Genomic DNA, 15,371 nt, shown 5'->3' with positions numbered 1-15,371 from the left:
ATCTATCTATCTATCTCTCTAGCATCTCATTATAGGAATACACAATGAATCCTTTTTTCTTTTTCTCACTTTTTCATCATAGGCGGTCAGTCCTTTCGTGTGGTTGGCGGCGCTCGTTTGTTTTTCGTCTCAGAACGGAGATTACGGCGAACATCGATCTGAATCACAAGAAGTGGATGACGTTGCAGGAAGAAGGGACAGAGATTCTTTTGAAGCCTCATGCGTCGTCATCTCCCGAGAATGGCAATGAAAATAGTACAGTTACAGCTTATGCGGTTCGAAAGATAGCAGGTCTCCACACCTATGGGTCGAGTGTTCATCAGAAGAGTACTCTGCTGCATGAGCCGTCGAAAGCTGGAGGTGGGGAAGGGAGAGGGAGGCACCCAGAGGGACCGTCTCTGACTTTAAGGGGGACCTTGCCTTCTGTCCCTGAATCGATACGGAAGCATTTAGCGGAACATCAAACTAATGGCGATCGTCGTGATCAGGAGGGTCTTTCTGATGAAGCTAAAGGCACCGGTGGTTTGAGTCGAGCGTGGGAGGACGATGACGAAAGCGATCCTGGACACAACCATGGAAGTTTTTCTTTCTTCACGGATGATGAGGCTGAGAAGAGGCACAGCCGAGATGGCGGAGTGGGAGCGGAGACAAGGGCGAGCACCCTCAATATGGCGTTCAGCGCATCAGGATCTTTTAGAGATAGCGGTGGGTCGCGTAGACCCAGTAGTAGTGATACAGGTACAGGCAGTAGATCTTCTGCTGCGCCACCCCCTCATCATGGATCTAGGGGTGGAGGTCGGAGTGTAGGAGGAGGGAGTCGGGGTGGTCCAAGTCGAAGCGGTGGAGTAGATGGAGGAAGTAGCTCGGGAAGTTATCTAGAAAGTGAAAGCAGTCGGAGTGATGACCCTGGTGGTGGTTTGGCTCCTCTTGGAGGGACGAGTAGTAGTAGTAGTAAAAGAGCATCATACCACCATCCAAAAGGAGGGGGAGGGGGGGCAAGTGGAAATCATCAGGTTACGTTCGAAGGTAAGAAGAATAGAACGACATCGATGTGTCTGTCGAGATCGCATCAGTGGTTGGCGAACATGCCACGAAGGGACAAAGGGGCAGCAAATCTGTCTTGATCTCTTTTGCTTGGGGGGTTGTGATTGCTGTCTCGCTTCATGCATGACAAGAGGTTGCTAATGTAGATGATTGAGTCCCTAGGGACCCTACGTGGTTCAGAGAAAGAGAGAGTGCATTCCGCCTCGTCAGTCCCCAGCCAGCCAACCATCCGTAAACAGGCAGGAGGAGTTCATGTTCTCTCCTTAAACTCTCATGCTCTTAGTTCGTATCATTGCATGCAGTAGATAGAGTCTCGGCGCCGAACTCGCCGTCCTGTTGTCCCCCCTCTTCACCGAGGAAATCCATTCATTTCAAGTCATGTATGGGTGGCTACTCTACTCTTTTTTACTACCACTGACACATGTTTCCCGTCTCTATGAAGTCGATGTGAGAGAGGGATAGATAGCAGTAGTCTGAATCAGTACATTACACACTGCTTTGTTTCGAGTTGCTTTCTAGTTGTATATGACTACATCTTTGCAAAGCCGTGTGCTGTTGTCATGATAAATAACGGGGTGAAGGACATGGAGATCTTTCTTCCTCTTCTACATTGATGGTACGATTCCCGAGGACGACAAGCCACTCGCCTAAGAACGTAGGCGTTTTTTTCCTTATCTGCAGGGGGTTTGTTTTGCTTCTTCTCTTCGGCAGTTCTTAGGAAGATGTTGTTGGCAAGCACCTAGAGTCATTATTTCACTGTTAAGCGTGTGTGTGGTGTTACGTACGCACTCCTTCTGAAGGAGGATTTTGCATGCGCGTGTTGTTTTCGCCATATATCGTCAGACAGATATGAGCTAAGCGAATCGTTTTATGCCATTTGCATTAGATGAAGGTTCGGTTTTTCGGATGATGACGATCAGGAGTTTCATGTCTTTTCTTTTCATTGCTGCGTTATGGTGATACAGAGAACGGCCCGCCATCGGGAGATAGTGAGGGGGCCGGGTCTTCCCAAGGGAATGTGTCGCCTCGGCGAGGCACGTCGCAATCTTCGGGGTTGAATGCGTGAGCTTCGCACAACTCTAGTCTCCCGGGGCGGGGGGGTGGTGAAGGCCATGCTTATCATCGGGTTGGTCTTCTGTTGTTCTCCACCCTTTCCTATCTTGTTCTATCTCTCGAATGCGCCGCAGAGACACTAGGATTTCCCGCATGCCATTCCTACCCACCTTCTCTTCAACTTTTGCAGACACACAGACGACGTCCTTGGCAACGACCGATAGGTTCTCTCCGTGTTTCTCTCGTTGCTTTTTCGAAAGATTCCTTGGAGGAGAGGGGAGGGAATGTTGTTCTTGCAAGTCGAGTTGTTTCCTCTCCGGAAGGCGAGGGTTAGCTTGTGCATGAAGGTTGTCTGTCTGTAGGGCAGGAGGAGAAGATCTCCTGCGTTTTCATGTGTCCCCCATGGTAGTGTTCGTTTTAGAGGTTATTGAGAAGAATTCTGTCAGACATCGAGATATCCAGACACTAGGGATCTTTCCGGCGACTGTAGGAGTCTGTCTATCTCATCACACACCACACAGGGTCGGGAGCGGACACCTGTTCCTTGCTTTTACGCCCTGAGAGGCGACCTCGTGCATGTCTAGAGATATAGATTTCGAGGGTCCGTTTATGATAATTTTCTTTTTCTTGCCTTTGTTTGTTTGTCATTGGCTGGTCAGACACTCTCTGAAGAAAGGAGCTGAGGAGTTGCAGCCGAAGGCTCGTTTATTCGAGTCTAGAGTTACTTGGAAGAAAAGTATCAAGCGTTGAGAAAGAAGCGTTTTGCTTCCGCCGTCTCGGTCCTCCTGCCGCGGGCTGCTTAGACATCGTCGGGTTTAGCGCCCTCCCGCTGCTGGACGTACATTTTTCTCCCTATTTCTATTTATCTATTTATCAATCAGTCTATCTGTCCATGCATCTGTCTATGGGTTTTTCTTTTCTATTCCGTCTTCTGTTTCGAGTCTACGGTGGAGATACCTTCAAGCCATGAGTTCTCTTTTATTAGTCGCCGCGGCTGTTCCCGCGCGTGGGGTCGCGCCTCCGTTGTTCAATGATGGGGCTAGTTAGCTGAGTAGCTACTCGTCTTGTGGCGCGTAAGATATGTGTTCCTCTGTGTGTCTATAGTAGTGCTGCGCCATGCAGGCTGACAGAGGGTTCATACGTTTCTTGGTTTTTTTCTCCGAAACCGCGCTCGCGGCGCATTGTGTATTGTAGTAGTAGTCTTCGAAGTTGTCAAAAAAGAAGAGCTGACCTCTTCAATCGAAGTAAAACCAGGAGGGCCTGCCCTTTTTTTTTTTGTTTAGCGACGACCACCTACTTACCCGATCACACTCAGCGGGTGGCTAAGAAAGGAAGGAAGTAACTAAATAAGGAACACAGGCAGACAGCATGCTGCTGCCTTCATGTTGCGTCATGCCCGCCCTTCGTGTAATCTGTCTTTCTTCTTCTGTTCACAAAGAAAGAAAACATGCGAGGCAGGCCTATCTTCCTTATCAGCCTCATCGCGGTCGCATCCGAGGACGGGATTGTCTTTGTTGTTTTTGTTGTTGGAGTGTGGAGTTAGGCGGAGGTCGTCAGCGTGGCTTTGTGTACCTATATGTGTTTTTTAGCCCATGGTCATAAGGCACTATGGAGTCTTTTGTTCGGGTGTCTGTCTATGCGTGTCACGTATATGTGTATGCACATGCTCTGATGTGGTCTCATCGTTATTATCCTGGGGCTTTCCATACACACAATTTGAGGGGGCGGAGGTGGTACATGAGAATGTAACATCTATCCTTCCTTCACGGGAATTGATTCCAGGGAAAGGACTACTGACGGGAGATGGAAGCCCAGCCCTTCGCCGTCATTACGTTGGATACATACATATATATATATGTATAATCCTTTGCCTCAATTCATTCTTTAGGTCGTAGTGTGTGTAGTCCCGAGCGAGAAACACACTTGACGCATGTTTCTGGTAGAGATGCGCCGGGACCGTGAGAGAGCGCTTTCTAGCCGCCGATTGTGAATGTTTTTTTGGGTGCATGTGCATCTTCACATCGTGTAGTAGTGGCAGTAGTAGTACGCGTCGCCGCGCCGGTTCGGACACAGGAAGACAAAAGGCGCACTCTCTCGTCCACCCCTGTGGTCTCTCTGCTGGCGTGTTCACGGTAAGAGACGCATCCTTGAGACTTCGTTGCCATCCCTTTGTCTCTCGTGTGACCAAGCAAGGCCAGAAGTCCATCAGAAGAGCCGTGCTGCCGTACTCATGTTCTACACTTGTCTTTGAAGTGGCGTTCCTGGAATCCTGGACTGTGTCTCTCCTGAGGTTGCTCGAAGATGGCTCGACTGTCAAACAGATTCGTACCGGATTCTCGACAATTCTTCAAGTCGTTTCTGTTGTTTTTATAGTCTCAGATTCTTGCGCTTCCCGCGCTCGCTATCCTGTTTTCTTTTTTTTTGGGATGGTGGAGTGGGGGGTCCGAGCCACACACTTAGCTACCTACTACCCTGCACCCATGACAATACTATAGCCAAGCTCTCTCGATTGCTGTAGCAGCACGGCGCGTGTTGGTGATCGTCCGCGTTTTAAGGGGTCGTGCTGCTTCTTTTGTATTTTTACGGTCTGAACAAGTGTACTTGTGACTACGAGAAGCACGCATGTACTTTGAGTGTGCGGCATGGTATCCGGGATTCCTGTTTGCGGGCAAACACCTCAACAACACGAAGCCATCCCATGCGGATCCGCAGTCCGTAGCTAGCTGCAGCGTATCGCCTGGGGCCGACAGCCAAGGGGAGGGAAGAGTGTGGCAGGAGTTGGTCGAGATAGTGTTACCACCTGGCCGCCGAGTGGTGGGATTCTCTTGCATGCATCGGGTGACGCACTTTGGGCGGACCTCTAATAGTAATGACCGCGTGTATCGCCTGTTACAACAATGCAAAGGCATTTTACACGGCCCGATATACACGCTGAGCCTTCTGATGGTAGCCAATCACGTGTGTGCACGGCACATGTCTTTTTCCCAGTCGAGAGGGGACCGTCGAAGCAGGGGCAAGGGAAAGCAGAAGCCATAAAGGGAAAACTAGAAGAAGTAAGCGGCGAACGGAAAGACAGGTGTACAGCACATGGGGCAGACGGTCGACACTAAAGGGCGGCATGGACTGCGGGTCATGGACTGGTTCAGCAAGAGGAGGGCCGGTGTGAAAGGAGCGCACTCGCCCGTCATGTCGCTCTCCGAAGGAGGAGCGGGCCCACATGCCAAAGGGACAGAGAGTTGCGGATTTCTGCAAGGGCATCTCTCCGGGCGCCGCACTCGAGCCTGGACAGCGGTGACACATCAGTGCAGCGAAAGCCGCACATGACATTCTGGTTGGGGTCATGTCAAGAGAGGGGGTTCCTGACGGGTTGTTACGTCACATCAGTCCACCGGGTACCGGTCGTTGACACTAGTTCGCGCCTCCTTCCGCTTCTGTGTCCGTCATGCGAAGGAGAAGGAAACCGAAGCTCACGGCCTTTGGGTCTGGAGAGCAGGTTTATATTTTACTTGTTTGTTTCATGAACAAGTTTTGTCAGTAGAGCAGGGTATTTCCCAGTCCTCTTGTTCTGCGCACAGGAAAGCAAGGTTCGTTTCCTCGTTTGCATCATTGCGTCAGTTGGCTTCGGAGCGAGATCTCGCTGATGGTGTACATGTCTTTCGTCGACCTGTGGAAAAGAGAACTTTGTGTCCGCTGGGAGATGAGACCACCATCAATGTGATCACCTTTCTCTGAAGACCTCTAGGAATTCGACTGCGTGATCATATTCTATACCTCCGGTGTCTTTGTCATCTCGAATATGAGTTGAGGGAGCGCTCCAACCAGTCGAAGGAGCAGTTTCTTTACCGATATCCTTTTGGTATTACTGTAGAAATGGGTCGCTAAGAAAAGAAATCCCGTCTTCCTCGACGGCAGTGCCTCAATTTCCGGAGTCACTTTCGGTTGTTACTTTGCTGATTCTCGTCATGAAGCCAGAACATGAGGGCGCATCAGGCTATCCTATGGGGGGCCTCCTGGAACGGTTTACGTGCGGAGTGGCAGAGATGGTTGGCTGGAGCGCCACCGTTGTCCAGTGAGGCGGCTGTCCAGCGGGAGCGCCAACGAAGAGTTTAACGTTCCATCTTGTTTCTTATGTTTCACCACGAAATAACGAGGATTACACTGTACGGCACTAGCGGTGTTCTCACAAACCAGAGTTCCTGCTGTACGTAACTACCATAGCTGTTAGTTTCAGTCCGACATTGAGTACTGGCGGTTGTCGATCTCCAAGGGGATTCGCGAGTACTATTTGATCAGTGGATACCGTTGTACTCTGCTTAAAGTTGCCCGTTCTTTACCTGGTCGTAATTCAGGACGGTGCCCGAAGTCTAGTAAACTGCGGCGAAGGAAAATGACGCCGGTTGTACTTCAAGTGCGTAGGACACCTACTAAACTTTACATCAGTCGATTCTATTACAACGAAAATCAAAAAAGAAAAAAACAAAACAAGGCATACAACTAGGACCGAGGCCGTTTCTTGCCTGCGGAACAGGCCGGCGTCATGTTCCTGCTATTCCGCACCCGCTGGCCTGCAGATCCCCGAGGACCGCAGGCTGCGACAGTGCCAAGATAGGCAACTGCCTACGTAGCGTACAAAACAGGAGCGTAGGGACTGTTCAGCTCGAATACCCCTGCCGTCTTTAGAACCCCTGTGACCTGGTACCGGAGGTCACAACGCCCCGTAGTCTCCGCTTGTCCCCTGGCAGGGCTGCCAGGGCTTTTGGCTCAAAACTGTTTCGTTGTCGACCTGTCCACGGCAATAACGTCGCACGGCCCCTCCGCATTTGCCAAGCGTGTCGAAACTCGATTTTGGTGCCTATCGCTCTGACACCAACGTAACTGCAGTCGCTTTGTAGCAGCCTGGACTGAGGACTGCTGCCGCGCGCTCCACGCGGATACCGACTGGAACCAATCCGAGTGGCATCTCATGACACGGATCTAATTGCTCTTCCTTGCAATCTTGGTGGCTATCGCACAAAGGGTTGAGCAGATGATTTGTTTTTCTACTTGCGCCGTCCTTCTTCTGAACTTGAGCGCGCACAAACGAGACCTGGGGGCGAAAAGCTGTCGGAAGACTGTCCGCCTGTCGATGTACAACGGATACACAGTCTCAAGTGTTTTCTTCCTTCCTTCAGGTGAAAACACTGCTTGGCCGAAACACTCATTCAAACTACCGAGATGCCGAAACCAGAAAAAAACTAAACACTCTCGCCATGCGGAAGAAGGAAAAAAGGCTACTTTACTATTTTCGCTTGTTCGGAAAGAGAATCTCCAGACAATCCAGTCAAACCAGAATCCGCTTGTACTCAGTCCTTTTCCATCAGTCGGGGTTGGAGAGCGCCTGCTGGATATCAACACTAGGCACTGCCAGGTCCGATGAGGAGGCAGGTACATTATACCTGTTCGATACACGAATGTGTAAGCGCCGGCTGTGTCGTCACGGTCTATAGCTAAGAAGTTCTTTGTCGCGAAGCTACCGTCGTGCGCAAACGGTGGCACGACTTTTCACATGTCATTCGCATAACCCTTGTCCAAATAGAACTTTCTTTGGATACAGGGATCTCTATGGCTCGACGGTTTGGCCCTGAGCGAGCGACTTTATATCCCTTGACTATAAACAGGATGAAACTTCCTTGAGCGGCTCTCTAGGCTTTAATGATAGCGTGAGAATTAACTCTTCCCATAGACAGATATTGTGGGACCCCAGGCTGGATGAACAAGTCGAAGCCTAGCCACGGGGAGCAACCCGAAGACTCCCGCCGTTGCTTCTTTCACGCGAGGCACGGTGTGTTTAAGACCCCCAGTTTGCATGTGCCTGTAATATTGTTGTATTACAGAACCGCAGCTACGATGGTTAGGAGAGCAAAGATTGAACCATAAGGGAGGCGTATCCGGCGACGTTTGTCCGCCACTTTTCAGAATGACGAGGGTCTCTTTCTCGCAACCGGAAGGGAAGTCGAGCCCGGTCGGTCTCCAAGCAAGATGCTGTACCGGTATCGTTTCGCATGTATCCGGAGATCGCCTTCTCTCATGTCGAAGTTCAGTGTATACAGACGGGCAATACGGTCCACCTCAAGAAATGTCGACTTCCCGGCCGTAAACACTCCAACTGCGCGACGGAGTTGCAATGAAATGGGCTAGCCGCGACATTCCGCGCTCGGTAGCTGGGCCCGGTTCTTTTCTACGTTTCTGGGGTATGACGCTATTTCCGCTTAGTGACTGGAAAGCCCTCGAACGCGAGACGGCCAAGTTGATGACACGTGCACCCTCGCTAAGCAAAGACATAGCTTGGCAATTAAACGTACAGAAAGGCGCAATCTCAGACTCTGGCACTCCATTCCGACAGGGCGCCAAGGGAGCCGAGGTGGATAGACTCTTGACTCCTGCTGGAGCGTCCCGGAGAGCGCTCGAAGCATCCCGCTGTTCTCCAGCTTCGCCTGCCGATGAAGAGGCCACGAAAGGAACGGAACTGGCGAAGTCGTAGACTGCGTTTGGGCGAGGGGACGTGTGGGTTACCACAGGAGTAAAACCCTCGAGGATCTGAAGGCAAACAGAGGCAATTGTAGTGGAACAAAGGTTGTCAGAATGGACGGAAACAAACGGCATTGCTAGGTATCTGAGATGCACGCGCTGTCTGTCTCACCCACAAGAGTTCGCCTTGGCCTTGAGGGCAAAAGAAGAGAGGAAGGAAGGGCCACCAAGTGTTGAATGAGCACTGAGTGAACAAGGACTGGGATGTGCCAAGGCAAAGACGGACAGCTGCAGCGCAAGAGTGGTTTGGCTGTACTTTCCCGAGTTCTAAGCCCACATGCAGGTTCTTCGGATACGCTCGAACCCCTAGGGCTCACTTTCCTAGTCAAAAATTACTTGAGCTTCTTCCGTTCTCACGCATCTTTTCCACTACACAAGGGAGGAGATGATGCTTGACGCACACTGGCATTTTGATCGCAGCACACGCCTGTGTCTTGTGCTGCCACGAAACTCTGAGATCAGCTGAGGCAGCAGCGAGACAGGATAGGATGCTCTCTGCGCAGCGTACCACCTCTTCCTACCTAGATACTCCTTTGTGAAGCTGCCGACAAAATAGTTATGCACCCACGAAAATCCCATGAGATCTTGGAACCCACGCGGGCACATCAACCAGGGGGGAGAAGACGGGGCTTACTTGGAGGTCGTGCGCTATGGTCATGACTGTCGGACGCTGCGATGGATCTGGTTGGTGTGAAGAACGCACATCAGCACAGGGTTCTCCTTGTTCTTCGTGATTCTTTTGCGTGCAACCGGCACACTGAATTCGCCTCAAATGGACGCATAGTTACCGCGTACATATACACATATATATGTATATATATATATATGCAGCAATCAACTCAGGGCGTGTACCTGCTACCCGGTAGTCTTCAACAGGGACGACGCGCACAAACTACGACATGTCCGCACGAGCCAGGTGTTTGCTGACGAGATCCTAGCAAGGCGAAGTATCATGAAGGTGTAATTAGACACACGGAACGTCTGTGTTTACACGCGAGATGGCTCAGACTCGCTTTTCTGCATTCCGTTTTTTGGTGTCTCTGGACGCCGTCTGAGAACTAATCCACACACCCAGCGTGACCACCGGGGCAACCACCACGATCATGCATACTACTGGCCGAAGAAACGGTGGGTTGAGCAGGAATTCCAGCATGCATGCATGCATGGGATGAGCAGCTTCAATCTGAATGCATTTCAAGATACACGGATCACGCCAGAAGCGAACAAGCACACATAATACACCAGACGTTTGTTCGATTGTCCTTCTACAGGTAGGGAGTGAGTTACCTGTTTCGAAGTAACTAGGACGAGTCCCGAAAATGCATCCTTCGGGCGTAACGGCACTGCACGAAGCTAGAACGATGTCGACTGCAGACGAAGAACACACGACAGCAGCAACCACTTCCACTTGATCCCCCTGAAGAATACAGCAACGCCTTCTGTCATTCAGATGGGAAAAGTCTTGGTAGGAGAGTGACGTAGTAGGCTGTCCTCCTCTCACGACGAAGGAAGGTGACAGGGGTAGGCCAGAAATCCATCTAAGGGTGAAATGTTGTTCTTTCCTGCGAAGAGGGCGAAGACACGTAGCTCGGGAAAAGCGAACTGGTCATGAGTCGGAGGCAGGTTTTCTACAGTCTTGTCAAGACATGCATTATTCCATCACGTGTACGAGCGTACCCATGGAGGACGGATCTCCCAGAATGTACGGAAAACCATGTGACGAGTATGAGTTATATAGACACATGTAGCGACACAAGGGCAGGAGGCCCAGAAATACAGACAGAGTTATAGTCCTTCTTGTTTGTGTTGGATCTCCTACCTGATAGACCTCCAAAGGATTCTCGCGACGCGCTTTCCGCATCTCCTTGCTGCAACACTACCACATGTGCCTTGTGTTGCCTCGAGAATTTCCAAACAACATATGCCACCTCTCCCTCTTTCGTAACAACTGAGGTACTTTCACCGGTTCGTCCATCCGAAGAGTCGGAGGTACCACATGCTTCTCTTGTCCTCTTCTTCTCTCTGTTTTCATACTCATCACCATCAAAGGTGGTTTCCTCTATCAAAGGAGCCGTCGTTGCCTGTGTTTCTCCGTGGGAGCCTTCTGTCTTAGTGATTTCCGTGCCGGCTTTGTGAACTCCGCCTGGATTATTACAATTGCAGGAAGAAAGGCTACTTGACTTCTCCAATTCAGTCTTCTTCTTCTTCATGTCTTCTGTTTGAACTCCTTTTCCATCAAAAGATTGGCTTGTCGGCACATCACCAAGTGTGTACACTGTAGGAAGCCGGGTTAGCAAGAAAGGCTCAGTAGTTGGTGGAGGAGGAGTAAGGAAGACTGCGGAAAGAATACAAGAGCCCAAACGCCATATAAACAAACATAGAAGCATTCGTTTGAGTCTCAGGAAGCAATGTAAAGACAAGAGAAAGATACCGGAAGGGGAGGCGGCTCTAAAAGAAACACAAGCCTAAGAGGAACTGCTCCGGCTACGCAAGGAATCGTCGGGGACAATCAGCTGTGTGTACCTAGGACCCTTTATGTACGCGCAACTGAAGCCAGGAAAGGTATGAGGTTCCTATTTTGGAACGACAAACGATTCTTACAAGATATCTATCCGTGCTGCTATTTCAGTTGACCGTCCGACTAAGTGCAGAGACTGAGCTTCGCACTTTCAGCAGAAGCGAAGCAGCCTACAGATACAGAAGAGAAAATCAGTCCAAGGCGACCTTTCTAAAGACACCTGTATGTTTAGCTTTCACGTTTCCCCCTCAATGGGTGCATGCATCAGGAGCCGTAGAGTAGTAGGCCGACAAGCCACATACGATCACCTAGCCGAGGCAACTAATGTTTTCCAAGGAAACATGAAACGAGTGTTCTTCTGGTTCTAACATCAGCATTCACATACTCCATCTACGGGGGGGGGTCATCGGTCACAGTGTCTGTTTCTCGTGAAACTCTGGAGATGCAGTTTATCGTCCGCAGAAGCAATGCACTTCTAGGGCCCTAGAACAAACAGCCGCAACCCCGAACGCCTTAACGAACAAATGGAGGGAAGTGAGGAGATCCTTGTTCTCTCTGGAGAGCGACCGAGGGAAGAAACCAAATGAGGCTTGCCACCGGCTACTACATAGCGCCTGTAGAGAGAAGGCCCGGCTGCACTGGGTGTGATGAGGAGAGAACTGAAGCTCCCCTTCAGAAGAAGAAAGAGTTTCAGACAAGCTAAAAAAGACACTACATGTTTCCAGAAGTGTGACGCAGCCTCTCCCTCTACAGCGCCAAGGTATCTTCACCTGCGAAGATGAAAACACTTTCGTGGGCTGCTAGCTAGAGCGAATTATCCCGCCGATGACTCTGATCCGCCCCGTCATCTTCAAGCTACCTAAGACCACAGAAGATGCTCTCGGTGCGACGGTCAGATGAATTGCATTCAACACGCACAAGCAGGAAAGAAGAGTGCAACGTAACCAGGTAGAACCGCTCAATACATAGTTAGATAGGACAATCCCAACATGAACTATATACAGTTCCGCTTCAACGGCTAGGGAGTCAGTACTCGAGTAAGGGGTACCAATGGTAGAGAAGCCGCCTCAACGATGGGAAGTGATGAGGCCTCTCATTGCATGACTGAAATGGTAAAGAAACTGTCTACATGAAATGTAGACACCGTTGCCTTCTTGAGTTTCTTTGTCGCTCACAAAGATTCAGAAACATCTGCATAAGGCAACGACGGAGACCTGCATGTGTGTGTGTGTGTGTGTGTATGCTTGTCGATGCGGCACGCACGCGGATAGGATGATGACGCTTTGTTGTTCTTTTATTTCTTACTTTTATCCTGTGTTGCTTCCTCGGAGAGAAGCCATTGAAGAGAGGGGAAATCGAGATCAACCCACACGACCTTAGCTCTCTTCCTGCCACGAGAGACAGAGAAACTCAACTCAAAGAGACAGACTGCAAGGATTCGCAACCAAGTGAAGAGCAGAAGGAGGTAGTACCTTCATCACCCGCTCACCTGTAGTAGTTACCCGTAGGTGAAACTGACCGGGATGACTAAGCCACGAACACGAAACTGCCAAGGCGAAGCCGAGGCTTGCTTGCCCTTCCGGTAGAGAAGAAGAAATGGTCTAGTGTACCTGGAGAAGTGACGACGAGATGATGTGCGTATAGCGCAGAATTTTCTCCTACTAAGCGGAGCGAAACTAAGGGAGAAATCGCGACAGGTGTGGAGTATTTTATGTAGACAATCAATATGAAGAAGAGCAAGCATGTAAAGAGCACCTCACGTTGTCAAGAAAGCACACGACAAGCCTGCATGCATAGAGGCAAACGGACGCATGCAGTAAGCACAAGCAGCCATATTAGACAGGAAAATGGAAATGCTATGGCAGAGAAGATATCACTTGTAGTAGTAGTAGTAGGACGTCTGCGGGTATATTATCAGATTGAAGGAAGACATATGTGTTTTCCTGTGCTGTCTGAAGAAACAAGTAGAAGCTACGACGGAGAGAAAGAAGTAAAGAAACCCAATGATTTCACCCCCCACAAGCCGTACATCTGCCAAGATGTGCATGAGTTGATGGAGAGGCAACAATGTTCAAATCGATGCGGTGCAACAACCCAAACACACCTAGTAGCTGCGAGAAAAGGAACATCTCCGCCAGGCGTACATATATATCCATATATATATATATATATAGAGAGAGAGAGAGAGAGATGGATATATGACATGAACAGATGTGAACGCACACTAGGCAGGTAACCCACTAGAGAAAGCGCCGGGTGACAAGGCTATTCTTTGAGAAGGGAGAGTTTCTCCAGTACAATTCCCCACTGCCGGTACGTCTTGCCTCGCCACGCTCACAAAAGGTGCGAAGAAAGAAGCAAACAGGGGATACCGACTGCTATGGACACTGGGGCACTTCCTTTTCGAAATGAAATCTGGTTAAGGATGACGACGATGCGCCACCACAGAAAAGACACTGTGTGCAGACTGGAACTCTCTGCATCGAATGAATCTACAGCTACGACTACACCACCCGATAAATCATGTCTCTACGTGACGAGGTCTGTTTCTCTCGTAACCATCACAGGGCATGTCCTCCAGGCGGAGAGAACGATTCACAGGAGACAAGCACCTAGGAGAGCTATACAGAGATTTGGGTTTGTCGAGGATGATGAGATAGCTAGTCTGGCTATCAGTGCCTTCTTCCTCCCTCACGTAGGATGCGACAGAGTGAATCCGCGCTCCTACCTAGTCTAGAAAAAGAGAGAAGGAGAGATGAAAACAAGCTAGGAAAAGCTTAGGACCCTGACACGAAATCTTCCCTGGAGGAGGTTCAAGTCAATAATGTGTGTCCCTGGATTCGGGGCAACACTCACCAGGCATCTGTCTCTAGTAGGTGCCGAGTTGCTCTGATAGCTCCTTTGAACTGCGGAGGCTTGTTTCTCTCTTTGTAATCCCTTTCTTCTTGTTTATCCTTTCGTTCTTCCTCTTTGTCTAATGAGTCGTGATTCTGATGGCTTGGTGTACGCTCCTCCCGTCTCTCCCTCTCTGCGGCGGGCTTGGGCGTTACCTCCTCCTTTCTTCTTTCCTTTGTTTTCCCTACTTTCTCATGTGCTTCCCCAGGCAAAGCCCGACAACGACTGAGAAGGCCATAGACATGCTGACAGAAGTAGCTCTCTAAAGAAGAGACACTCTGCAAGAAACTGTAGCGTGTCGGTAAAAGTGCTTGGAGAAACTCTTCAGGGAGAACGTATGAGTGCTTCTCAACATCTCCGCCTACTTGGTCTTGTTCAGGGCAGCCTTGCCTTTCTTTTACATCATCATTCTCGCCGTTTCTCTCTCTTCTACCAGAGGCGACCTCGTCACTCTCCTGATGTCCCCTGTTGTTTCCTTTTGTCTCTGTGAAGATACACATATTTCGTCTCACCTCCTCTAGACTTCTCCTTCTTTCATTCTGAGTTTTCTGTCTCGTTTCCATACAGCAACCCGAAAGATTTCCCATCTCACAAGTCTCTCCTGTAGAGAAGTCACTTGAGAGTTCCTGGTTACGGCGCTCTCCCGTTTTCTCCAAGGACTCCTTTCCGCTACGATGCCTCCCTCCCACCGGCTTTTCGGGTTTTACCTCTCCAGACTGCACAAGGCAACTGCCTCTCGTTTCTTCGACCTTGTGTTCCTCGCACACACGGGGCATCACATTGCCGGTGAGCTTCTGTTCGCTTCTTGGTGTAGTGACAGAAGACTGAAGAAGCTTAGCTTTGACCTCTTCGAGAAGAGCACCCAGGCCCTTTGCATGCAGGCGGGGATGTAAAGGCAAGAATTCTTCAGGAGGCGTCTTCATGGGTACCAAGCAATTCTCTTCTCCAGGCATACACAAAGCCTGCCTCTCACACACACACAAAGATGGCAAGTCAGATACCCGGCTGAACAAGTGAGGCTGCTTTTCTCTCCAGTCTAAAGAAAACGACGAGGAAAATACGTCTTCTGATATCTTTTTCAAATAGGTATCCTCTCATCACTAAGAATGAAAACTTCTTTGTCCCACCACCGGATATTTCGCCCTTGGCGTTGTCACGCCAAGGCATGCAATCCACTTCTTCTGAAGTCACGTCATCCACCAGTTCCTACATTGGGGGGCTTCTTGTCCTCCCTTTCGTGTTAGTATAAACGTGTTGAAAAAGATCGGAAAGGGAGGTGAGCCTCAAGATAGAC

The 15,371-nt window shown here is 50.0% G+C and overlaps 2 protein-coding genes across 2 annotated transcripts in view; one reads left to right on the top strand and one right to left on the bottom strand.

Moving 5' to 3' along the window:
• CSUI_005937 (3 5 -cyclic nucleotide phosphodiesterase domain-containing protein) overlaps positions 1 to 5,763 on the top strand; it is a 24,204-nt gene extending 18,441 nt beyond the window's left edge. Inside the window, exons 16-18 of the mRNA XM_068066103.1 lie at positions 134 to 1,026; positions 2,010 to 2,119; positions 2,757 to 5,763. Coding sequence (XP_067921919.1) covers positions 134 to 1,026; positions 2,010 to 2,110 — 994 coding nt within the window. The 3' untranslated portion in view covers positions 2,111 to 2,119; positions 2,757 to 5,763. The remainder of the gene's footprint in view (positions 1 to 133; positions 1,027 to 2,009; positions 2,120 to 2,756) is intronic.
• Positions 5,764 to 8,205: 2,442 nt separating this feature from the next.
• On the bottom strand, positions 8,206 to 15,045 carry CSUI_005936 (uncharacterized protein; the record flags this gene model as incomplete). Its single annotated transcript, XM_068066102.1, has 6 exons — positions 14,039 to 15,045; positions 12,488 to 12,570; positions 10,484 to 10,999; positions 9,952 to 10,032; positions 9,299 to 9,345; positions 8,206 to 8,673 (listed from the first exon to the last, which is right to left on the bottom strand). Exons 1-6 carry the CDS (start codon positions 15,028 to 15,030, stop codon positions 8,206 to 8,208), a joined length of 2,187 nt encoding a protein of 728 aa, XP_067921918.1. The 5' UTR covers positions 15,031 to 15,045.
• Between the last annotated feature and the right edge of the window lie 326 nt (positions 15,046 to 15,371).

Source organism: Cystoisospora suis (assembly GCF_002600585.1).
Source record: "Cystoisospora suis strain Wien I chromosome Unknown contig_2949, whole genome shotgun sequence".
In the NCBI taxonomy this organism is placed as follows: domain Eukaryota; phylum Apicomplexa; class Conoidasida; order Eucoccidiorida; family Sarcocystidae; genus Cystoisospora; species Cystoisospora suis.
This window is presented reverse-complemented; position numbering and strand designations above follow the sequence as displayed.